General features: G+C 37.1%; 3 protein-coding genes across 5 annotated transcripts; 1 reads left to right on the forward strand and 2 right to left on the reverse strand.

Annotated features, from left to right (window-relative positions):
• Window positions 1-6,906: 6,906 nt before the first annotated feature.
• Window positions 6,907-8,892, forward strand: LOC149004850 (uncharacterized). Its single transcript, XM_089135732.1, has 2 exons — window positions 6,907-7,383; window positions 7,798-8,892. The coding sequence occupies exons 1-2, from the start codon at window positions 6,907-6,909 to the stop codon at window positions 8,890-8,892; spliced, it is 1,572 nt and encodes a 523-aa protein (XP_088991858.1).
• A 1,841-nt stretch (window positions 8,893-10,733) lies between these two features.
• On the reverse strand, window positions 10,734-13,603 carry LOC149004851 (uncharacterized). The gene is made up of 2 exons (XM_089135554.1): window positions 12,441-13,603; window positions 10,734-12,321 (listed from the first exon to the last, which is right to left on the reverse strand). Exon 2 carries the CDS (start codon window positions 12,182-12,184, stop codon window positions 11,243-11,245), a length of 942 nt encoding a protein of 313 aa, XP_088991680.1. The 5' UTR covers window positions 12,185-12,321; window positions 12,441-13,603; the 3' UTR covers window positions 10,734-11,242.
• An 8,624-nt stretch (window positions 13,604-22,227) lies between these two features.
• Window positions 22,228-25,604, reverse strand: LOC149004852 (dof zinc finger protein DOF1.4-like). 3 transcript variants are annotated; one of them, XM_089169574.1, is made up of 2 exons: window positions 25,496-25,597; window positions 22,228-24,877 (listed from the first exon to the last, which is right to left on the reverse strand). In XM_089169574.1, exons 1-2 carry the CDS (start codon window positions 25,520-25,522, stop codon window positions 23,888-23,890), a joined length of 1,017 nt encoding a protein of 338 aa, XP_089025700.1. In that variant the 5' UTR covers window positions 25,523-25,597; the 3' UTR covers window positions 22,228-23,887. The 3 variants fall into 3 exon arrangements, with proteins under 3 accessions (XP_089025700.1, XP_089025702.1, XP_089025701.1); XM_089169576.1 differs by having other exon boundaries at window positions 22,229-24,877; window positions 25,530-25,604; XM_089169575.1 differs by lacking the exon at window positions 25,496-25,597 and adding an exon at window positions 25,098-25,268 and having other exon boundaries at window positions 22,229-24,877.
• Between the last annotated feature and the right edge of the window lie 1,253 nt (window positions 25,605-26,857).

Raw genomic sequence — 26,857 nt, forward strand, 5'->3', positions numbered from 1 at the left:
CGATGATTCAATCAATGGTTACAATTGATCCAAATCGACACCTGGGTCGAATCACCTGAATATTGGAACAATGCAATTGAACACGTGGAGAGAATGGATAAGTCGGAAAAGATATTAAAACCGTACATCAAAAGATCAACCGTATCTGTGAAAATCAGAGATTAGCATTTATGACGGGATAGAAAAGCCTGACAAGCCAAAGCCTTAGCCATGGCTCAAGGTAATGTTGGGGGCTAAGCATTGTCTTTGAAATGATTACAAAGATCAAGCATTTCCCAAGGTAAGAAAAATCATTTCCGAAGGAGTTTAAATCACCGAAAACTAATTTTGGTGGTTTCGGAAGCTCAAACGTTGGTAAATCCAGATTACACCACGTGGATAGCAAGTCTTAGAATTAGTGTCCAAGATTAAATGATTGAAGAGAAATTCAACTGAAGATTAACTCTGATCGAACCTAGTATTCATGATGAACTCTCCAGCTCAGAGTAGAACTTGACGATACCCGATGAATTCCCCAGATTAAGTGATGAGCTTAGAATCCTGATGAGCTCTATGATTCAATAGATTGAACTCAGGATTTCTAATGAACTCAATTGATCAAATGATGAGCTTGGAAGTTTTTGATGAGCTCCATAGGTTGAAAGATAAGCTCAAAATTTTTTTATGAACTCTTTCAACTGAATGATGAACTCAACATTCAAATGATTCTTCTTGACTGGAGATGAGCTCAAATACTGAAGAATTCTCACAGTTCAGATCAAGTGAGAAAAACAAGTTTCAAAGTTGAACAAACAAAGACAACTAAAACCTACTGACTAAAGTTTTAAATTGACCTCAACCTGATCAGCAGGCTTGGGGGCTCGTGTTGTAAATAAATCACCCAAGATTTGGTTCGCATTGGTCCAACCAAGATCGACCAATGGTTCAAACCAAATACGAGGTCAATCCGAAAGCCATACAAGGATCTAATCTTATCCATCGGATTGCGTTCAATCGACGGCTGGAAGAAGATCAAGTCAATAAAGGGAGTCTATAAATACAGTCTGAAGCATGTATAGAAGTTAACACACTCTAATCCACTCAATCTACTTGCACTTTTCCCGCCTTTAGGCATTCAAACACTTCTCGAGCTCCAAGGAGCTCTGCAACCTAAAACCTTCGACACTCACTGACTTGATCGTCGGAGACGGAGCGCTGATCCAGCTGGTCAGCTCCGTTTCTAACAATCCTATCTAATCCTTGTAGGTGAGAGTGTATTCAAGTCTAGATCGAATCAGATATGAGGAGTCAATTCACGGTCCTTAGATCCCAACGAATTCTGTTGGACCGCGCAAATTCTGCACCAACAGGAGATAGAAATGCCCTTCATATTGATTCATTGAATTTTACTTTGTATAAATGTTGTTCATTTTTGGTAAAAGAATGGATGAAAGAGGATAGGATAAATCTGGGGATATACACCCTCAAATTGCATCACCGTTCATTTTAAATAGAATGGTAAATGCCCAGACCAAGCTGCTATTAATTATTTTCTCTTTTGAGTCAGTGGCATGCCGTCATGGTGAAAAAAAAAAAAACCTTGGTCCACCGCTTGTGTTGTACCATGTACGAACAAGGTCTACATTGAGAATTATGGCTTCAAAAACAAGTTAGCGTAAAAAAAAAAAATCTGGTCCTAGATTGGGATCACTGTAGGGTGAAGATTAGTTCTTGCTTTTCTCTTTTCAGGAATCAAACATTGCTAGAGTGTAATTAATTGGGTTGGAAAAAACATTCAAAATGTAGTATGTTTATTGGTACTCAAATAATTGAATATAAATCAATCAACTTCTGAAAATTTTAAATGGCAGAAACTTGTAAAATAAAATTTGGAGGTAAAACCATGAAAACAGAGACGGCCGACTTACATCGACCTAGTATGAAGCATAGTAAAATATATCGCTCAATTTTGGCCGATTCAGCGTTAATAGAAACTTTTTTAGAAGTGAATTCAAAACGGGCCAAAAATCACCGTAATCTCAGTGACATTTCGCGAGATTTCAGCTATATATAGTTGAATTGACCGATACATCGTCAAAATCTCATTTTTTGCTATATTTAGGCGATCTCGCGATTTTATGGAGAAAAATCGTCTCACTGTGCAAATCGTCTGCAGTACATGGCAGTGCAGCACCACATACTAACACCTGGCTATTATTGAATTTAACGGCTGAGATTAAAATGGAATGGATAAATATGATATTTCAAAATTTAAACCCATCTAACATACCCGAGGGCAAAGTTAAACCCATACCCAGATTTTCTCTCTTCCTCCTTTATCTCCCCATATCTCTCATTCTTGTTTAGGTTTTGCAACTCGTTCGATAGAGGTACACATAGGCTCCTTTCCGCCACCGGTCACTTCACAGGGATCCTTACTCGGAGTTCATCATTCTCAGAAGAAAGAAGTTCCTCATTCTCAGAAGTTCTCTGCTGGACTTCAAGGTCAGACCGAAACGGCATAAGAAAGGAGAGGTAAATCATCAACATCGATGAAATTCTGAAAAGCCAAGAAGAAACCGTCAATGGCAGCAAGACTAACTTCAGATTTTGGACTACGAGTCCTTTCGGCGAAATCGAATTTTGCTTGGACTACCTTGATCTAAGAGGACTCACTTAGACTCCAATGAGAAAGAAGAGGAGAAGAAATTGAGATCTTCATCTTGCTTCTTCCCAATCCCACATTCTTTTTTAATGCTTCTGGTTATTCTACTCTGCAGTCTTCCACAATCAATAGACCGATATCCACCATTCTTCTTCTTTCTTTCTTTCAATGCTTTAAGGTACTCGACGAAAAGAAAAAAAAATTAAAATTTCTGGTAGATTTTGACTGTGGATGAACATGGGGAAAAAAAAATCCACTGTGCACATCTCCTCTTCTCCACTAAGCCTCATGGTCTACCTGCAATTGCTCTTGATAGCCTTTCTTGATTCAAAAAAGGGAGATGGAGTAAGAGAGACGAAGTGATTGAGAGTAACACGATGGGAGAAAAATGCTCTGCAACCATATTTAAATTCGGATCCAAAAAATGGGTTTTTTTTTTTCCGTTAAAATGGGTTATAAGATGGGTCACTTTCACTTAAAACCTAATATTTTAATCTGAGCCGTTTATTAAGAATATGCCACATGTCAATTTGTGGTGTTGCATTGCTGTGCAGAGCAGGGAGATTTGCACAGCAGAGGATTTTTTTTTTCCGATTTTATAGTGAAATCTTCAGGATCAATGAACAATCTTACCAATTTTATTCCTAATAATCGAAGACTCAAAAGGCAATGTGCCAAATGTGATTAGGGAGGAGAATCTAAATAGAATAACTTCTAAAAATAATTCAAATTATAAAGACATTTTCTAGCCAAATCTTCAAGATTAATGAACAATCTTATCAATTATATCCTCGTGATTTAAACCTCAAAAGAGACAACGTGTCAAATGTGGTTAGGGAAGAGTATACACATGAAAGAATTTATGAAAACAATTTAAATTATAAAGAGATTTTGTAATGGAATCTTAGGCGGGCAGAACAATTCACGGACGAACGAATACCCGTGGTGTAAAACCAGATTCAGAAACCGCACGTTGGAAAGGGATCTTTGATCATGGGTAGGGGTGAAATCCGAGATTTCAAAAGCATACAATTGTACATTCACAAAAATCTGTCGATCAAATAAATTTTTATGTGAATTCCGATTTCATTCCACAACCAAACACTTAATTTTATAAATTATAACTCCATAGATTTGAAGTCTATAGATTTGAAATCTCTAGATATTTGAAATCTCCAGACTCATGTAACCAAACAGGCCCTTAGGTCAAAGGGTCATTTTTTCAATTATATCCGAATGATTTAAGCCCCATAAAGAAACATGTTAAATGTAACTAGGAAAAAATATTTACATAGAAGAATTTATAGAAAATAATTTAAATTTACCAAATATTGCCATCAAATTAGGATAAACACCAAATTTATGCCCAAAATGATCTAAAATACCTTCCCCTAAATGGGGGGTCGAAATCTGCTGAAACCAAAGCAAAATTTCTCTGATTCGCCTGGTTTGCCAGGTAACGAACCAGCAAAATTTCGCAACTGGTTTAAAGACACCCAGAAAATTGTAGATAGGTTATCTATGTTAGGTTTAGGTTTCCACCATTTGGACAATGGCTCATTATTTAAAGTAGGCTCATATAGTTAACGGAAGGGTAATTTAATCTTCTTTTCTTTTTTCCTTTGACTTTCAAAAAGAATTTATTTGCTTACATGATTTTGAAGATAAAGATTTTTAAAAAAAATAAAAAAAAAAAAAAAGACTTTCAAAATAAAGAAGGAAGAGTGTTTTGTCTAGTTTCGATCAAATCTTTCATCGGGCAGTTATTTAGTTTCGATTGATCCAACTTTTGGACAGTAGGTTGACGACTTCTTGTTCTTCAAATCCAATGATCAGATCGTGCTTTTGAACTCTTAAAGTTAACGCAATTTATATGTCATTTGTGCATCTGTTTTAGTGAGATCTATTTGATTTTTTTTTCTTAATTTATTCATTTTGAAATTTATAGATTTTATGGTGTATGCCAAGAATTATTATTTATGATGATCATTGATATTTATAGTAATTTTATCAAGAAAAAAATCATTTCTTTTTCACATTGAAGAGGTTTTCACATTAAAAATTGTTTTGTATTATGTGCGTATGAATTTGTAGATGTATTTGTGATGTAATTTGTAGCTAAATTGTGAGAAAAAGATATTGTCCACTTTGTGTTCGATAACTTACCTAGAAGAATTTCTATTTGTTTGCTTCCTAACATGTTTGCCCAAAAGTGAAAAGATTGTTTTGTTTTAGCCGTTATTGTCAATATGGTTCGATTTGTTTGTTTTTTCCTGATCTCCGTGACATAATTACTCCTAGAAGTAATAGAGATTTTTATGAAAACACTTGAGTGCCTATCTTAGAAATGATGAGGGGATTTTCTTGAGGAATCATATTGGGCATTAGTGTTAGAATATTAATTAAATATTTCACATAAGATGGGCTTCATTGATTATGTTACACTTTGATTTGGTTTCTTTATTGGTATGATATGGGTAATATATGGTTACTAAAATTCTTATATGGACTGGCTAGTGTAAGTTAATAGGGATTCTTAGATCTTGATGGACAATCTAACGGATTTGCCAATATAAAGGATGCTAGGTCCCTCCTCTAAACCCTAAACATTATCATATTATTCTCTGCATTAGTTCAGAGATGTTATACCATCAAGCCAGTGAATAAGGAGGAATCTAGAGGAAAAGATTTAACATCAAGTTGATCATAGAATCAACTTCCACCACAATTTCGTTCTTAGTGGGAGACCGCAATTTCGTTTTTAGTGGGAGACAAAAGAAGATATTCCACTGTGCTTCGTCTTCAATGAGTCCTAAAGAAGGTATGTTCATTGTCATCTTGTGCCATTATTATACTAAGGTATTTTTAGTTGATCTATGCGATCTTTGATATAAATATTCTTACAATTAATTGTGATTTATCAAAAAAATTCTTTATTATTATATATCTGAATTTTTTTTTTTTTGTTTATTTTTTGAGTGGGGGGAGGAATCGGTAGTTTTATGTTCGAAGGTGAGGACTACTAATATACCATGGGGGTGTCAAACTTGTGACTTTTTCACTGGAAAGTATCGATAATTATCAATTGAGCAATGCTTCAATGGTGCATATGCAGATTTTAATTTTTAAAAAAAATGTACAAAAAGGCCAAGGTAAATAGATTGCTCTAACAAGTGCAAAATATGGCGGAAAAAGACTTGATTTATTAATCGACGTTGAAACTGAAGAAGTTGGACCCCACCATGTTTCAAAATGCCCTCCGTGCTTCAGCCTAATCTCTCTTTCCTAGTTGTACGGTTGTACCTCTACCATCATTCAGGTAATGGACACAAGCTAACAAAGTCATGAAATTTTTGTTTATTGCCACGTAAGTATTTCCAATGATAAAAAATCACGATATTTAGCAGTTTCTAGATTCAATAACATTAGGATCTACAGTGGCTAAGTCATGTCTTAGTCCAAAAATTCTAAGGTTTATGTAGTTTTTTGTTTTATTCACGATTTTGTAATTCTCTTGTTGATTTCTTAATCTGCAGCTCAAAGAAATTTCAGCTTACTTGTGTTTGGTGACAATGCCCACTAGCTTGTCTTGTAAACATTAATTTTCTTTCTTCTCACATAGCCTAGAGAGTTTAATATAAATTCTTATTTGTCAAAAAAAAAAAAAAAAAAAAAATAAATTCAATAACTATAATCTCTTTCACCCTCGTGGAAATAATCATTATAATCTCTCAAAAACCACATCGTAATATGAGAACTATAAATATCTTTTTTTTTTTTTTTTTTGTAATGATAACTATAAATATCTCTAAAGCTCTCTCACCTCACTCTAGCTCCCAAGGGTAGCATACAGAACTCATTTGAAGAATATAGACTTATTGTAGTCTCCCCTCTTCTCTACCAGTTTATTGCAAAAATCATAGTCAACAGACTCAAGAAGATAGTCACTAAACTTGTGGACGTTAGTCAAAACGCATAAGGAAGACAGATCTTTGATAATATTCTTCTAGTTCAAGAACTTCTCTATGGATATCAGAATAATATGGGTACACCCAGATTCATGGCCAAATTAATTCGATATCAAAAAGGCTTATGATTCGGTCTGGGATTTCCTCTTCAAGTTGCTTGGTAAGCTTAACTTCCCACCTCTTTTTATAAATTGGGTATATCAATGCACCATTAACCCAGGGTATGTGGCCTTTGTAAATGGTGCCTATTCGCCAAAATTCACAGCAAATAGAGGTCTTTGCCAAGGGTGTCCCATGTCACCACTACTTTTCAATATAATCCTTCAGGTGTTCACTGGTGATATCACTTATGTTGCTACCATGGGTAACTTTGATTATCACCATCATTGCAAGGCCCCTCAAATCACTACAGTAGCTTTTGCGGATGATCTTTTTGTAATAGGTGCTGCCACTTGCAAAAATGTAGATTGCCTCCGTAATGCCCTCCAAGGTCTTGCTCTTCAGATTGGTCTCTACATTAACCATGAAAAATCATCTATTATCTATGGAAATTGCTATCTCACCACTATGGAGACCTTTGAAAACACCTTGCATATTCCAACTAGCACCTTCTTGTTCAAGTATCTAGGAGTGACAATTATAGCAACAAAGCCCAACAATATGAATTATGATATGCTCATTCAAAAGGTGAACAATCGCATCAATTCTTGGAGAAATCGTGCACTATCCTATGCAGGCAGATTGGCGCTGATATGGTCTGTCTTAATGGGGGTATTTTCTTTCTAGGCTAATGCTTTTCATTCCAATTAGCATAATCCATAAACTGGACAACATCCTAGCTAAATTTTTGTGGAAAGGTGCCTCTGAATCTGGTAGCTATAAAGTTGCTTGGGAGATGGTGTGTAAACCAAAAAAGGAGAGGGGGGGGGGGGGGAGGCCTTGGTCTTAAAAATTTGTGTGAATGGAACCATTTGTTTCTCATGAAGTATTTTTGGAGTTTAGCAACTAACCGTACCCAATGTTGGACCTCTTATATTCATCATAGATGGTTGGCAAATCAATTGATTTGGGGTCTACAACAACCAAATCAATGCTCATACACTTTGCGATGCATTTAAAGCTCGAAAAGAGATATTACCCAACTCTAAAATTTTGTTGAACGATGGGACCTCCACATTTTTGTAGGATGATCCTTGGATACAGGACAACCCTATTCGCCGGAATGACATGCTCATCGAAGAAGCCCTCAGTCGAAATCCTATTGACAAGGTGGCATCATTATGTTCAAGCCCTGAGATTTGGAGAGAAAACATCACCAACATTGCTATTTTTAATTATTGGAACCAAATCTCATCTATTTGGTTTCATCCCTGTCTTGTAGTAGATAAGGTCATCTGGACCCTTGTGGCAAATGGGGGATTTACTATTAAGTCCGCTTGGAATACCGTTCGTTGTTGCAACGACGAAGTCTCATGGTCAAAGCTAGTTTGGAATCATGGTACTCACCCCCGTTATGCCTTCATCTCTTGGCTTGCATGCCATAAACGCCTGACCACTAAAGACATCATGTTGTCATGGGGAATCCAAGTTGTTCCAACATGTGTTTTCTGTCATCAAGCAATTGAATCCATGGACCACTTGTACTTCAATTGTTCCTTTACCAAGTTTATTTGGCAAGAGGTGCTAGCACTCTGTGGATACCATCATTCTCCATTGAACACATGGATTGATGAATTAAATTTGATCTCATTTCATTGGCCAAGAGCCAATCTCAAAAGCAAGGTGAAATGCTTTGCATGCACAACAACTATTTATCGCATTTGGTTTGCTAGAAACAATTGTATCCACAAGGGAGATAACTCTACGGCAGTGGTTGTTCTTACACACATCGTCATCGACACTCGTCAACGATTCACTAACTCCCAAGAATTTATCGAAGACAACTGTAGTAACCGGAGTTTCTTTGAAAAATGGGGAATTAGAGTGAAGATGAAACACAAACAAAGCACTCTATATCATTGGGTAAAACCTCCTGATGACTGGATGGCAGTAAATTATGACGACTTTGTAAGGGGTAATCGAGGTGGGTATGGAGCAATTGGAAGAAGCTCAACTGGCCAAGTAATATTTGCTGTTGCAAGCGGGTCAGCTGAAGCTAATGTTCTAAAGATGGAATTAAAAGCAAATCTTTATGGCCTTACTCAAGCCGATCGTCATGGTGTGTCGAAGTTGCAAATTCGATCTAACTCCCAAATAGCCATTCAAATCGTTACGGAATAGCTAAGCACTCCTTGGGCGGTGCAGGATATTTTTGATGATATTCAGGAGATCAAATAGAGATTTCACAGGGTTTTGTTCCTCCCTTGTGTTCGTGAATCTAACATGTGTGATGATTTTCTTGTTAGCTTTGCTATGGTTTCTTCGGAAACCGTCTTGGACCCCTGTAACCTTCCGTGTGGCTTGTCTGAACTAGTTTTAGAGGACACTCGTGGGAAATGTTATTGAAGGTTTCTTTTCAGTTTCTAATTCAAAGCACCTTAAAAAAAAAAAAAAAAAAAAAAAAAAAAAAAAAAATCTTGTGAGGCAATTAAAGGTTAACACACAAAAATAAATTTCAGGTGGCAGAGTTTCTTTAGTAAATTTTTTTTTTTTTGGTAAAAGAAAATTTCATTCCAAACAGCAAGACAAGAATGGGCCTTCACTAGGATGGAAGCCCATAGTAAAAATTAGCCACCCAATCTTTCTTGCTAAAGTGAAAGCCTTTTGAACTAAATTCTTTGGTAAACTTTTGAGAAGTGGAAATGAAGATTAAAAAGCCCTATCACTGAATTTTTTTTTTTTATTTCTTATTTTTTGAGAAGGATCTCTCAATTCGACATTTTTCATATCTGTTTGTGGAAAAAAAATGTGTAAAGACAAAAATTCGAAAAAATAGCGCAAGCTTTGAACTCAACACCTCCTTAAACAAGCGTCTATGAACACCTAGCATCACCCTTTCAAAAACACATCCACAGTTTTTCAGTCCATCATAAAAAAATAAATATCTGTGAATTGATTTTTCCTACGTTGGTAGTTCCACCAGATAGTTTACCAAAAACAAAAAAAAAAAAAAAAAAGGAAAATCTACCAGATAGTAATGGTATGAACTATAGACTATCATTATGATATATAACAACAACCAACATTCATCAATTGCCAGTCAAACTTCAGTGGGCCATACAACCAAACATTTTTGACGGGTCAATCCCCAATCCCCAATACCCACTGCATGCGAAGCCATCGCCGCGACCTCTCAAGTAACCACTCCACAACACCTTCGATCTGAATCCTGAGATGAGAAACAAGCATTTTTTTTTTTTCTTTTCTTTATTGAATCAAGAAAGAAGCTTCACAGCAACTAATCTCTCTCTCTCTCTCTCTCTCTCTGTACGGCAAAGATGAAAAGCAATGGTGGAATACTATAATCTCTCTCTCTCGTTCTCTCTCTGATGCAGAAGAGGACCTGAAGCATTTATTCTCTGGGCAATAGATCTTGCTTTGCAGACAAAAGATATGCTTCGTTTTGGAAACAGCATTGCCTACCCCAGTGCTCCTCCACCCGGACAACCCACATATCCTTCTCGGCCTCCCCACATTCCCTTCTCCACCTCCATCTTTCTTAATTTTTCTGTCCTCGATTCGTGTTAAACTAATCCAAGCTATTAAATTAATGGATTTTCTCTGTATGACCCAGATCTGTCCAGAAGTGAAGTAAAGAAACTACCTAGTCTACTAGGATTTAGGAATGCCATTCCATCACTCTTTCTTTCCACCACCGTCTCTTCTTCAGGCAGACAACTTTAATAACAACAATCCAGAATAGAAGTTGCAGAACTAAGCATGCACGCCTCTATAGCCGTTTACAAGCAAGCATTAGACAATAGACGTGCCTTTTCTTTTAAGGTAACACCAGATCGAGAAGTAAAAGCATGGAGTTGCATGCATGCAAATGCATGCAGTTATTATGACCCTCTCTGGCTCTATCGTCTCTGTGTGCTCTTCCCAAAGATGTACTTGGGTGGGTGGGTGGGTGAGAGAGTCAAGGCGATGAAAGGATCAACTCGGCCATGACCCAGAAATTGCAGTGCCACCACAGATCACTATCAGCGATGCTGGAAATTTTCATACATAAAAAAAGCACATAATCGCCTTGATTCTAATGCACATGCACAAAAACGAGCCATTCTTGTCCACTCAGAACCATTACCTAACTACACCATTAATGCCTCTCTGAAGCTCCAACTACATATCAGAGCTCACTACGATGTAACAGTTTAAAGAAAATCACCACTTTCTGATCAGAAGAAAACCACCAAAAATGGAAACCTGAAAAGTCGCATAAAGAAGAAATATAGGTTCCCTACTCTCTACATGAAGAACCATATCATAAATACCCACATCAAGATAACAGATCCAACCCCTCATCATTAACATGATGGAACTGATTATACCCATTAAAAAAGAAAAGAACAACAGTGAAAAAGAAAAAGAAAAAGAGAAAGAGGATTCAATGGTTTCTATAGAAAGACAGAAAGAAAAAAGAATTCCCCCGAATTCATAGTCAGATCATTAAGCTTTGAAGAGATTTGAACTATAAGAAGGGTTGTGAAGAATGCCCATAACCTGGTAGATCAGACAACCACAAAGGAGACCCACTAGCAGTGTTGTTGTTGTTGTTGGTGGTGGTGGTGGTGGTGGTGTTGTTGTTGTTGTTGTTGGCACTGCTCGTCCAATAAGTTGATTCAGATTTGGAGTTGGAAGCTTCAATAAAGCTTTGAGGCCAGTTCTGATGAGAAGTAGAAGGCCTAGTGTTGCTGCTTCCTTGAATTACGTTTTCCTCTGGAGCAAAAACTTGTAAGGGCTTTGTCTCTCTATTACCCATATGGAATACTTGTGATTGCTGAACCTGTTGCTGTTGTTGTGGGTTGAAAGACGGGAGACCAAATCCCTGTAGCAGAGCCAAATTAGAACCCCCAAAATCTCCACCAACGTTCATGGACGGATTGAAAGATTGAAGTGTTGCCAAGGATGACAAGAACCCCCCACCGCCATAATAAACAGAAGAAGATGGTGCCGATACCATGGAAGGGATTGGATTAGAAGAAGCAGCAGCAGCCATGATCAAATCCGTTTCTCCTGTAGTAGTTGATATTACAGCAGTATTAATGGAAGCTGTAGCTGAGGCTGAAATTGCTGTTGATGACCGTATGGATGGATTTTGATCAGCCGAAGAGGGTCTCTTGGATCGTTTTCCCTTTCGACATCCACCACCAACAGGAACATTTCTGAGAGTTCCCCCTTGAGTCCAGTATCTTCTGCAAGTCTTGCAGAAATAACGAGGCTGAGAGAGACTATAGTTATTGTAGTAGCAGAACTTTGTATTCAAAGATTCACATCTAGGACATTTCTGAGGTTGCTGCGGTGGCTGTTGTTGATTTTCACCAGCTGATGGCTTCACCCTTCGATCTTGCTGTTGTTGCACACTACCCATTTGCTCAACTCTACCTCTTCCTCCTCCACCCACCTGCTCCATCTCTCTCTCCCTCTTTATGTATTCCTTGATTTCTTCTCCTCTATCTATCAATATATCAGAGGCGGTGTGGTGTGCTGCATGCAGGTTTTGGTTTTGACAACACGGGATTTCTGGGGAAGTTCCCTTGCGGTTTCAGACTTCGAGAGAGAGAGAAAGAGAAACTGAGTGAACCACTATACCCAACGTGTCTAGCTTCTACTCTCTAGTCTAAGAATCTATATGCAAATAAGAAAACAACGGCGATCGTTAGCGTTACCTGAGAGCAGATGCCTTCACAACTTCCCTCACCCCATTGATCCTTATCGTTCACTTCCCACCCACGAGTAAACTGAGGGGAGGGGGGGCCAAGTAATAAAGATGCAAGATATCTATACCATCCAAGAAAATCTTTAAGGATCTTTCTCTCTCGGCGAAAGATGAAGATCTCTTCTCTTCTCACATAATAATAGCAGCCAGAGAGAGAAGCACCGAAATGGAATATATTACTGGTTCTGCAACACTGAGGAGAGTAAGTACGATCACTGTAAGAAGACAGAGGAAGAGATAAGAGAGACTGGGCTTGGCCGTAACTGGTAGAAGGGAAACGTCCAAATCCGTGAGTGAGAGATTACAATAAACGAGTTCAGTACAAGTACAGTACAGTACAAGAGGGAGGAACTGCTTCTGCTTCAATCTGGGTTCCTTCGAGATTGAGTATTGAGTAATCGTAATCACGCACAAGGAAAAGGAAAAGGAGATCACAGTTCATCCCATAGATCAAAAAAACCCAACCCAACCTAACTCATGCAAGAAATCAAATGGATCGATATACAGGACAAAGACAGTGGAGAAGAAAACAAACAACTCAAAAGAATCTCCTTCTGGGTTCTGGGTTCTGGGTTCTAGCCCTTCGGTGGTAACAGTATCAGCTACAGGGGAAGCAAGGATGGATGGATGGCTGGATGAATGAATGAAGATGAGCTTCTGCTACGGCGGCAGCGGCGGCGGAGGAGGCGGCGTGACCAGCGAGCGAGAGTGGGAGCTCTGGCGTTTTTCGATTATCGATTGATTGTGGGATTGTCGAGTGATGGGTGATTATGTCAGAATCAGCAAACCCAAAATTCTTCTTAATCTTCTTCCGTTTGTTTCGTTTCCACAATCCACAACTCAACCTAACCTACCACCTCAGAACCCTCTAGTCCCTACTACACCGATTCTTGTTCATCGCTGCTGTTGCTGCAATCTGTTCTCTCTCTCTCTCTCTCTCTCTCTCTCTCTCTCCTTTCTCTTTTCTCTATTCTCTATTCTCTATTCTCTATTCTCTATTATCATCGGCTTGGTCTGATGAGTCTTCTATTCTTTTTCGTTTTCTATTGCTTTCTCTGACACATAATTTATAAATATATTATATACCTTCTTGACTGTTCACTCATTCCATCGATTCGTCAATGGGAGATTGAGAGAGAGAGAGAGGGGGGAAGAGGTGTCTATTCTATTCTATTTCAATGGACTTCTCTCTCTATCTCTCTCTTCTCTCAATGGAAATTAAAGGAAAAGGAATTATTTTTTGTTGCAGTAAGATGGAGGGAATGAATGAATGAATGAATGAATGGAGTGAGTGGAAGCATGCGCCATGAGAAGTGTCAAGGTCCCAAGAGGGGAGAGGGTGGGTTAAAGCATGACTGCGTCAAAAGAGAAGAGGCTGGCACGTGCCCCACGTAACGGAAGAGAGAGAGAAGAAGAAGAAGATCAAGAACAACAAGGGGTGATGTTCTTGATTTCTTGCTGGAAGGCAACTGCTCCTCCCACACCACAACTTCCACTCCCAGGCTAATTCCTTTGTGGAGTGCTTCCAATGTTATGTTGGATTTGGTTACAACCGGTGACTCTTTCAATTCATGACTACTGATGAAATAATAATTTACCTAATACCAAGTGGGTTTGGTCCAAATCTTCCATCACCCTTCTATTGCAATGTTTGGAACTTGGAGAGTCTTGAATTGCTATTTAGGTTTTTCCATTTTTTTATATTAATTATAAATTTAATTTTTTAATAATATATAGATGAAAAAATTAAAACCCATTTTTGGATTTTGATCCTCTACATCTTGACATCTTTGTAATTTAGATAGTTCCATATATTCAAAAATTCAATCCAATGATTATTAACATTGATGTTAGATGTTATTTTGACCTAATGGTCAAACGAGTCATGACCCCACCAAGCCTAAACAAGGTTTAGGTTTAAAACTCTAACTTGAAGGGTCGGATCATAATTCGTTTAGATTAGATATAGCTAAGGTCAAGGTTAGATCCAACTTTTTTCTTGTTTTCGTAATCACCCACATAGGAAAGAGCGACCATCTTCCTCTTTGGGTTTTGTAGCTCTATTGTGGAGAAAAACCTTCTACCACCGTTGTTTCTTGGGTAAGAATTTGTTGAAATGAAAACATATAGGTGATGTACTAACAATCATACAACTATTACACAAATATGTTATAGTTTGACAAGGTGGTTACATACATGATGAGGAATTTGTACCAATAGGAAAAATGATTACAATGAACAATATTAGAAACACCTATATATACCAATTTGAAAAACCCCCCCAAGTTCATATCATATTGCAACCTAAGAAACTTGGAATTCCCTTTATCCTAATGGCATGTTCTTTCACTTTCCCCTCTACCTAAAACCAAACCTACCATTACCACTTTGGGACTGGTTAGCTAACAAAAGGTCACCAATTATATCATGAATGAACACTTATACTGATTGGTGATGATTATTTTAATTATTGACATAAATTAATAGTACCAGTTGCATGTTTTATATCGATATCAGTCTCTAATCGATATGAGAGAAATGCACGTTAGAAATATGTGATATAATTGTTAGAATTTCTTATTTATCGATGTCCTCAAAGGCATAAATAGAGTGGCAATAGAGTCGTGTTTTTTAAACCCTAATCCTTAATACGCTAACTTGACATTGACCCTGATCGGCTCTGGCATTACATGACCAAGCGAAACACTTGATCTTGACCTTACGTAAAGCTAGATTATTCCAAATCTTGACTTGTTTTTAGAATAAGAATTTTATGCCTAGACCATCTTTGAGCTCAATCAAAACTATTCAGGACAAGAATATGCTATCAAGGTAAACCAAGAGTTATTGGGACCCTCTAACTTCACCACATATCTAATTAAGAAATGTTTTACATCTGATCCATTTTATTGATGCTTAGAAGTGGACCTCCCTTCTAAATACACGATGAAAAGATATGAACAGATCAAACTCCTCTACTACCAGATAAAAGATGCATAGCTCCTAAACTGATATCCAACTAATTCATATGAAACCCCTATATATCATATCTAACTTCCTTGGAATATGTAAACCATCTTCGATGAAAGAAGGCTGCTAGTTCACACCTCAGTCTCTTAGACATTTTTATTGCTTGCTTTGTGCTATTTATAACTAGTGTCTCTAGGTTTCATTCCGAATGTTCAATCACTATGGTTATTTCCTATTTCTTTCCCTCTGCGTTGACCCATTAGTCAAACCATCAAAAAATAAAAAAAAAATAAAAAAAAAAAATAAAACCCAAAACCCAAATCTCCCTAACTCCCTTCATGGAAAACAGTGAAAGAATTTCAAGTCAAAATTAATCTCTGGCGTTATTGAGAAGCATTGGGTTTTGCAAGGGTTCTTCTTTTGAAGTCAATAATCTCTTAAATGAAGAAGGTAAGAAAAAACTCTTGCAAGCAACAGCAAACGCAAGCCTTAACAAATTGCCAACAAATCTGAGATTCTCAATCTTAATTTATGGTACTTGCTTTTACCTACTTTATCAATTCTGTATGTCTCCATCTGCTGCTGGTGGGTTTTGTCCATGAAGCCCCCTTCATGTCGACCCCATATTTAAGCTTACTTTATAATTTCTGGTATTGGTTTAGTCTCAAAAAACCAAAATAGCTTTAATAGCACATAGGATGGGTTCCATCAACTTCAAATTTTGGCACTAATTTCAATGCCAACAGAGTTCTTTCTTTCCTTTTCAGTTGGAAGGAATACTTTTTTATTTATTTATTTTAATTTCACCTCTTGGCCTAAGTGCTGTTTGACTCATCCCGGCCTGTGAGTGAAGAAGCCATGAAAAAACTTGGGAATTTCTTCATATCTACGTTTCTCATTTGTCACTTCTGCATGCAATAGTCTTAATGATTTCGTAGAGATATTGTGCCTTTTCTATCACTTTGCTTCTTTATTCCTTTCAAATCAGAGTGACTTTGGATTCGATACCTTTAGACTGAAAGGCAAGGGAAACCCTCCTCATGTTGACTGACTTTCTTTCTTTCTTTCTTTCTTCTTTTCTTTTATTTTTTTTCAATTTCATTTTCATTTTTTGGGCTCAATCCTTTGTTATAGAAAAAGATTAATTTTCATCAAATAATGAATGAATATCCACCTCATAAAGCTATTTCCAAACTTTATTCTCCATTGAATCTTTTGCAACATCAAACCCTAATCTGTTTCCCTCTCATGAAGGTAAAATATGTTTAGGGTTTATATCTAGAGACTGAGTTCTACTCATGTCTCCAATGGGTGGAGATTCTTTCCACCCAAATTGTCTGTCCTTTTATCGATTTCTTTACACTCATGCATGCACCGGTAGGTCTTGTATTAGGTCTTATGTGAGTTTTGGGAAATGATGTGACTGGCAATTTAAGTGGAGAGGATCTAGATCTTGTCCCCAACCTAATCAGAAAAAAGGTTATCTAATTACAAGTTTTGAATGGTTTTGAACAAGGGTTGTCTACAGTTCGGTCTAGGTTGGCTTTGTTTTGGATTTTTCAATTTTAAGTTGAAAATGCCAAACCCAAACAAAGACTATTAACAAAATTATGGTTTCGATTTAGTTTCAGGTTTGTTCTATTAAACAAACGATTTGGGTTCAAGTTGGATCAATTTTGAGATCATTACCAAGAGTTGGGATTCTCTACTCGTATAAGTTGAGATTGTACTCTTCTTTACCACACATTTTAATCATAGATGTTGAGAGGTGGGTCATCTCCTAAATATGTGGTTAAAATCTATGATGGGAACATATATAACCTTCTACACGTCGGGGTAGAAGATCCGGAATCCATTACCATGCAATCTATCATTAAATCATATTCGTTTCAAATTAGAAGTTAAATTTGAGCTTTAGATCTTGTCTTTTAGGCTGCTTAAGGCTTAGATAAACCAACATATTTAACCCTTTTAGATCGGGTTATAAAGGGTTGTATTTTTCATCGGCTCTGTCTTCCGATTTGAGTTAATGAATCACTAATGAGTTGGACCAAATCAACCCGAAATTAATTCCGATTCGGTTTCAGTGACACCATCCGAGAGCTGACACCCTGATTTTGAATCCATTGGCTGCATTGGCCTACCATGTTTAATTGGTGGCATTTCCATAAGCCGCCATGGATACTGGGGAAGGTTCTTCTCTTTTTTAAGCAAAATATAGAGATGGGCATGAGGTTAATGGAGCAGCATATCGTGGGCATTATCCAAGGTTGCTGTTGAACCTCTCTCTCTGTCTCTCTCTCTCTCTCTATATATATATATATATAGATATTCCAAGTTCCTGCAGCATTCTTCACGCCATGGAATTATGGAAAAGGACAAGCAGATCCGAGTGGTAAAGAAAGTCTCTGAATCAGCTTAAAGTTTGTTTCGGATTCTTCTCTTTCATGTGGATTGTGGGGTACGTACCAAGATATGAAGATATCATGGAAATTAATGGAACTTCTCTCAGAAGTTTCCTTTCCTTTCCTTCCTTTCCAATAATTTTGTAGTTTTCTGAGGTGATGAGCTTATGATCTTATAGATTCGATATATGTTTCTACTTTGTGACCAACGATGAAAAGTCTCAACCAGTTAGTTCCACTTGCCGCCTCAATCCCCATCTTTTAATGGAGCTGTCGAAATTGTTAGGAAAACTGGGTTTAAATTTGCAGAGTTTTCTTTCTCGCCTCTCGAAACATATATAATTAGAAAAAGAGAACAAATTAAACAAGGGATTGACCTACCTGAGAGATATACTAATTGCATATCCACCAGCAATATTGAGTAGTTTTGATATACATTATCACTGCGAGGAGGTATTCATCATTATCAACTGAGCAACCATTTGATAGTAGAAATGTATATGAATTATTAAAGAAATTGTAGAGATTCATTAGAAATTCCAACATTTGATCTACTCGCATTCATGGCTGGTATGTCTCAACCCAAGTCTTATTTGAGACAAATCAAGTTGATCTCTAGATCATCAGAGCCAAACCTACACCCTTTCGGCCAAAGGATAAATAGTTTGCCTAATCAGAATCTATAACAAATAATGTGATATAGGGTTTTGGCGTTTAAGCAGCTCTTGAATAGCGTATGTCACAACCCCCCTCCCCCACAAAAAATAAAATAAAAAAAGAGAATTTAATAGCGTATGAATTTCTCTCAAGTGTTGACATGAATAGGTTATTTTCTTTTGAAATTGAAGTTCGTTTCAAGTTAACTTATGCGTGCCTCGACTACAAGAAATCATTGACGTGATGTCGTTGCGCCTCTAATGAAATGTGTTGTTGATATATAGATATGTTTTGAAAGTATAGTGCTATAATATTAGGTCATATCAATCAATATAATGTGGCCCCAAGTTTTAGCTAGCTCTTGACTTCATCGACTAATACTTGCACAGAAATGAAAATGACTGTTACATGATTGTGATTCTAATGCGAAGCAAATAATTAAATTAGGTACATATAGTTATCGTCACTATCATCATCAAAAGAATAAACAAGACCAAAACCTATTTAAAGAAAATATTATTCGAAGATGGCTCTAAATTGATTGATATCTTTTATTTTGTTGGTCTCCATCAAACTAGTTATAAGGGTTGGTTCCACAAGCCTAAGTTATGAGAGGGGAAGGAGAAGGTGTGAATTGAAGGAAGTTTAAACTCAAAACCTCTTTAAATTTACTGTTTTCACATAGAAGATTATCACCATTGTGTCAGAAGCACATCTACAATTATACGAATTAATAATATTTTAAACTATAGAATAAGTATTTTAAAGTATTTTCTTCTAAAGTCATATATACTACATACTTTTAACAGTAAAGCTTTGATTATCAAAATATTAAAGAAAAGTGACTAGCGACCTCTAATATTCCTTCCTAGTTTCATGATTAGATCCAAATTCAGTTATTGTAGGTTCCGTGTTTGTAATTTATTTTAAGATTCGATGCCATCAGAAACTAGTACAATTTCATGTATAATTAATTGTAAAAGTTAGGTCCTTTACTTCATTTTGTTTTAACAAAAATCCTTCATCATCTTCGACATCTATAATTACTAGGATTTCTTTTAAAAAATAATAAAGCAACACATAAAGGATTGGATACTTCAATTACATTTAGATGTGTATTAAGTATTAATTAATTCTACTAGGAAATTAAATTGATTGGTTGTAGAGTAATGATCACAACTTTAATTGAAATTGATTCATATTCTTACATGTTTATGTATAAGATAAAGACTAGCTAGGTCATACCATCATCATCTTCTTCCTCATGTCTATAATTTATTTTAATACCTCGTGTCGTATCATATGGTTTTAATTCCATGCGTCATATGGGAAATATTATTGGCTAAAGTTTCCTTACCATTGAAGCAACTTACCAAGCAAATATTCCAAACTATTTATAGTGGAAGTAGTTCAGCACTGTCTGAGTCAACTCTGGCCCATCACAAATTAGATTAGATTAGATTAGGGTGGACGATTTGCTACTAGGTTGTGTGGCTTCTACACTAGCGTGGGCAATTTAATTAATGAACAAATTAAAACATCCAATAAGAGAGATAAGGGTGGCAATTTTCACAAATATGGGAATTGTTTATTTTGCTATTTACTTTGTTGTTGGAGAATTCGGACCCTCTTGGTCGATTGCTCGAACCTGCAAAAACGTGCTCGACCGGTGTGATCGAGTATCATCTCCGACGAACAAGTTAGTTCACTCTGAACAATAGGACCAATCTCTTATCACTTAATATCTCAGTTAATCGAATAATTTAAGAGCGCCTACCTTATGTCGATGGTGATATGTGTTTATATAGTTCTCATTGATCGGTTACTTGTGGGGTTCTAGTTTAGAGTCACATCAGGAATCTGTCTCTCTTAGATTAGTTGAACTCCACTTGAATAGTATTGATAGAGTTTGACATGGACTCCTCTTTATCTCTCGTGATTTCTAATCTTATCCCAAGAGTTAACTCAGGTTTGGCTTGAGTCATCGTAGTTTGGTCGGACCAGGTGTTCGGCCAAATCAAATACCGGTTGGACCACAACATGGTTCATTTGGCCAGATAAGATATTGGGTCTTTAATTCCTCCAAAACTGATATCAAATCAATTTAAATTATACTCCATCTATCCATGAATGGTCAGAATTGCAGCATCACCATTTCATCATGCAAAGTTTGAAATTTGAAACTTGAAATGAAATCAATCTCCATCGTCATACCAAAATTAATTGACTAGTGAATCGATAATTGCAAGAGTTTGGGTAGCCATAAAGTAATCAAATTCAGTAAGAGAAAGAATTTAGATTAATCCATGAACTTGTGCTTGTATGTGTCATAAAATTCTATAAAGCACATCATTATACATAATGAGATAGTGTTCTTTACCTTTGGAGCAATATATAGACAAACATTTTTAGTGGTTCACCGAGGTCTTGAAATCTGGACTAATGATGTGAAAGAGACTCATTCTAGTGCATCAGACCCTTCAACAGATATTTAATGAATAGAGATCATTTAGGGTCAAGTCCAAGTGATCATGATCGTCTAATGCGTTCTAAAAAGATCAGATGATGTGATGATTTTACTTCTAAAACACATGACTATGTTGGAAGTTACTGAACCAAAAAAAAGACCATGTTGGAAGATACAGTTACTTTAAAACCAAACTAATATGTACATATCCTAGTGTATTTCCTGATATGGTTTCTTTAAGATTTTTCCAAATTTTCATGATTTGATACTCATTTGAGTGATATCAATATATATATTCTAACGAAAAAATTTACAGTGAACTGTTTAACTGGGCTTGTGGAGCTCAGGATTGTGCAGGGTAGACCCCATAGTACTGATGGCAAGGTTGACTGACCTAGGGAAGGGCATCTAGTCCATACCCATCCCCCTAAGAAGGAGAAATTACTTACAATGAATAAGCAGGACTGTTAAGTCGAGTTTTGGATCATCAGATCAGAAATTTCGGTCGAGATTTCGATTTCAAAGATTGAATATCAATGGCCGAGATCAAAATCTAGACCGAAATTTCAATCCGGCGGCCGAAAATATTTTGTTTGACAGTCCTGTGCATTTAGCTGATAAGCTCCAAGGCCTGTAAAGCTGTGATCTAGCACTGCATATCATTGGAGTCCAAACTCCAAGCCTGTCAATAAGTGGGTCAGCCTTGGTTTCCTTTAGATTCCACTAGTTGCTACTACTATGGCATTCCATCTCGATTCTAGGGCATACTTTACTTTGCTTTGTATCCTCTCATGCCAAAGTTGAATGTATGAATCTAACTTTATGTGCTAGTATAATTAGAAGATTCAACTTACATTAAGCGTATGTACTGATATGGAAACAAAAGGAAATGCCAAAGAAGATAGAAAAGAAAATCTCTTTAACTTATATTTACTTATACTCCTATTTATATGAAGAGATATCAAAATATCAAACTCAAAAGTTCTGTCTTACGCCAAAAGTTCTATTTTACGAGTCACATTGTGCTCCTTTTGAGGATTTAATATTTTATTAAACTAATCCAACAACTAAATAGAAGAAAACACAAACAATTTTTCAAGTTTCGAATATTAATGGCTTATAATCAACTAAGAAGCCAAGAGAAATGTTGGTTGGAGCATCTCTCAGAAGAAGAAGAAAAATTTTTTATTCAAATAGTTGAAATATTGGGGGAAAAAAAAGAGGATAAAGTCTTCTCTTGTTCTTATGAAGGTATGTAGCAATTGGCTAGATATGATTATGAATGACATTCAAAACACTTACTAAACCTTTTTATGGTAAACTAACACTTGTGAAACAAATCATATCTTTGTAGAAATACATGATCCAATATTCCTGATAAATTTTTCTTATTAAAAGGTTGTCTGCTTCATTTTTCTCTTTGCTCTTGACTGCATATAGATATTCCGAAGTTCTGCTTTTCTCTCTCTTGTGGGTCCGCGTGAGGGGTGTGTGCCAAATTACTCTACACTTGGTTGCCTTTTCCCCCCGAATCTGAGGCAGTTCTTATTTTACAATTAGATTTGTAAGGGATAATGCTCCAAGTTCTACTCAAATTCAATCTTCACATTTATATTATCAAGATTCAATCCTTGCATATATACGATCCATCTTAACCAGGTAAGCCTAATTTCACTCTATCTTTTTTTCTCTTGAAGTTTTCATACTTTTTAACTCTTGTAAGTTTAGCTCACACAGAGCTCATAGCTAATACAATTTTTTTCTCTTTCATTGTACCAGAGCAGTAATAGTTGCTACTCCATTTAACCTCAACAATCTCCAACTCAAAGATGCATGAGTTTATTTGTCAGATTTTGAGATGAGATGTGGCTGCTAAGAAGTCACATATGATAGAACATTAACATAATTGTGAATTGAAAATGGTAATTGTATGTCTTGATGAAGACTGGATATATGTCAACAGAACCAACTCTACCTACAATACTGGGCTGAATTACAATCTTTGACCTGAAGTTATGAACTTGCATGCATGCCTGTGGGGGGTAACTCAGGATATTCTTTAAAACTTTGAAACTTTGAACTAGAGTGAACAACATGAAACCCAACACCATAATCCCTTCTTTTTAGGTTAAATACTGTTTAATTAATCCAAAACAAGATTGACAACAAATACCAATACTGTAACCACAGAAACCAAACACCCATATTGCAGTAAGAAGTCTCCCTCTCTTTTATGTTGCTATACCCACCCCTTTCCCCTACATCCAAACAATGTTTCAGTGGAAAAGAAATTATTATCACCCCATACTCTTCTTTTCTTTTTCTTTGTTTTTTTTTTTTTTGGGGTTGGGGGGAGTGCAAAATGTATCTCCCATACACCCTCAACATCACCACCTAAAGGCAGACACATTAGAAAGAAAAAAGCATGTCATACATATATACATACAAAGAAAACCAACTTACTGATCCAGAAAATGCAGTCATGGATCCTTTGTTAAGGAAACACCCTTCATGAACAGTGTGGCTTAGCTTTAGTGATGATGTTGTTGATGCATGATTCTGGAAGACGACGATGAGAGGAAGATGATCCGAGGTTCTTCTCAGAGCAAAAGGTTTCTCTTCAACCTTGAAAACCTTCAAAAAAACAAAGGCTATGGTCTTTGCAGCTGACATGAACGCTCCGATCTGATCTCCTCCCATCAGTGGCTCTGATACCAAATTCCTTGTTTCAGTATTCCCCCAGCTCCCCCCCTCCCTAAAAAACCCAAACTGTGGCCACCAAGTTCGGCACTACATGAAGAAATAAACCAACAGAAGCCTACTAAAAAGAAAGACCCAATATGACGAAAAGGAAAGAAGAAACCAGTTGAGATTGGCCATGGATTTGGTTGATATCAATTAAATTAAAGAAGTCACCGAAGAACCAAAGTTGTTGAAGTCAGCCCAGTTAGTACCAAAGGTAGATGTGTTCCAATAGGAAGATGGATCCACCGACCCAATTGGTTCGATTGGATTCTGGTAAGGGAATCGGTTGTTCTCCCTTTCTTCTAATTTCACTTCCTTTGTCACAGTCCCCAAATCGCTGCTCACACCCATTTGAAGTTCTTCCGAGGGCAACATGGCCTGAAAGTTATGGCTACCCGGTTTTCTATCTTTCAAACCGCCCAGCTGCATAAGCTTTTGCTGTTGATGAAGGCTTGAAGCAATTAAATAAGCGGTTGAAGGAGCAGAAGAAGACCCAAGAAGGGCAGAATAACTTGAAAGAAGTGGATTTGTAGAGATAGCATCTTGGATTTGACGAGAAGGGTGGAACCCATTCTGGTACTCATCATCTTCTTGTCCAGCAGTGCTCATGGCTGCAGATGAGAAACCTAACCCTAGAGAATTCAATTGAGGCAAGAGATCAAAGCCAGTGCATGATGTGGGCATAGTATCCCTATTAGAAACCCTAGAATTGAAGCTTGGGAAGGGAAGATTATTGATGTCTGGAGGGGTACCCATATTAGGTAAGCCATAGAGCAAAGGATTAATGTGAGTGGAAGATGTGGAGACAGTAGGAGGGGTAGCTGCTGGAGTGGCAAGGGCTGAAGAAGAAGAAGAACATGAAGATGTATCATTTGATGATGACCTCTTGACCCTCTTGTTTTTCCGGCAGCCACCGCCGACGGGGACATTCCGAAGAGTTCCACCTCTAGTCCAGTAACGCTTGCAGGCCTTGCAGAAGTGTCTTGGTTGAGATAGGCTGTAGTTGTTGTAGTAACAGAATTTGGTGTTGGATGAGTCACAACGAGGACACTTGAGAGCTTGTTCCTGACCTTGTTTTTCCATTGTCCTACCATTTGAAGCCATTAGGCTCGTCTCATCTATCATCTGCTGCTGCTGTTGTTGCTGCACAAAAACAACCAAAAAGAAGAGGAAAAAAAGAAAGATTACAAGCTGGTATAGAGAGTAAACCAGAACCCAACATCAATATTCTAGTCCAAGAGCTAAGTAACAAAATAGTCATGTTATGTTTCATAATAATTGAGAGACGTGTTTGTGTGTCTCTCTCTGGCCATGGCCATGACTGTGATGGAGAGAGAGAGAGAAAATGGAAGGCGAGAAGCACCTGTGGCCATTCGTTAGGGAGAGAAGAGATGATCATCTTCTCACAATGACTTAACATTTCTCCCTCTATCAAATGAATCGTTGAAATGGAGAATAAAAGGACAAAGGCAGGTGGCGATGTGAGTCCTAGTGAGGACGGGTTGGGTTGGGTTGGGTTGAAATGGGAAGAGAGAGAAGAATGAGGACATAAAAGAGGGAAGAACAAAGACTAAAAAGGAGATGAAAGGAAATTATTTTATTTAGTAGTTATTAATTTTTTTTTTAAGGCCAAAATTTCACGTGATTAGGAGAAAAACCAATTGTCATTAACTAATTTAAAAAAAAAAGGAATTTTAAAATAGAACCCAGTATCCAAGAAGGGGAACAGTGGAAGAAGAGCTAGCAGGAACAGAGAATCACATTCCCACGAGGTCCAAGAAAGAACATTACAGACTTCAATTTCAATTTGCTTCTTCTTCTTCTTCTTCTTCCTTCTTTCTTTTCCTTTCTCTCTCCTTCATTCATTAATCTTATAACCAGAGAGGGAATCCCAAAGGGCCCAACATCCGAGGCTGTAAGACAAACAATTCCCTCTCAAATCCCACTCTCCTCTCCTCTCCCTTCCTCCTTTTTATATTTAATACTACTTGTTCTTGTTTTCTTTGTAAAATATCAAATTCCCCCACTGAAGCACTGTCTGAGTTACTAGATAATTCTAGCTTCCATTGTCTCTTAAAGTATACCAATTATGACAGTATATCAAACAACCCAAATCGTCATATCCTTTCATCCAATGGTGTAGATCCTCTCTGCAATACTGTTACTGTTAGAGACCCTCTTGTCCTCTCTTTCTCTCTTCCCCCTTGGTAGCAAACTCCAAAAAGAAAGGGACAAAGAGGGCACCATGTGGAAGTCTCCATCCCAAGTCAGGGCCTAAAGATGGAACACCACACTTTATTGGGGAGGAACCATTTCTTCTACAGATTTGGTGGTGTTGTTTCTTTCTCTCTTTCTACTTCATCGATCTATTAATTGTTCTCTTTCTTTTCTTTTTTTTTTTTTTTTTTCTCCTTTTTCTCAGCTCTCAGATGGGTTGGAAAACCGTTAGAGATAGTGGCAGACCTTGAGGATAACACATAAATGCCAGACCCATGTGGTGGGCACCTTAGATTCAAGATGAAAAAAAATGAAAAAGCAAACCTGCAAGTTTGGGAACAAATGGATTTTGTAGCCTCCCAAGGGATCCTCCTCCTCTCTTCTTCCCATAATTACTCCTCTGTGCAAATCCAACTTTACTAGTAATTATTAATTACAACCTTAATAGTTTATATTTGTAATGGAATTTCTTCTGAAAAGAAGTATAATAGATTAATAGACTGAGACAAATGTTCAAATACAGTGACCCACACTCGCATTCCCATATCATTTAATCTACTTGTTTTTCCAGCACTCATGAACCAAGAAGAAAATAGCTATAGCCACAACAACCCTGATCAAAAGGATCTCAAGGTAAAAATATTCTTAACAGCTAACAGTTCTATTTAACAATGGTGGATATACTATTTTAGTGGGTCCAAAGTGCTTGCATGTGATCTACATGTACTGATATAGTACTGAAAGATTTACCTACAAAGTTAAAGAATCTTATGATGCCAGAATTTGTTTCCATAATGTGAGAAAGAAAGAGAAAGAGAAAGAGAAAAAGAGAAAGGTGGGTCTTAGTCTCTTTGGGTAGAAACAATAGGTGAGATGTCAGTGAAATCCTAAGGCTGGGTGCTGGCC

The sequence above is a fragment of the Hakea prostrata genome, chromosome 9 (assembly GCF_041222555.1).
Source record: "Hakea prostrata isolate BN-2017 chromosome 9, UWA_Hpros_2, whole genome shotgun sequence".
Classification (NCBI taxonomy): Eukaryota; Viridiplantae; Streptophyta; class Magnoliopsida; order Proteales; family Proteaceae; genus Hakea; species Hakea prostrata.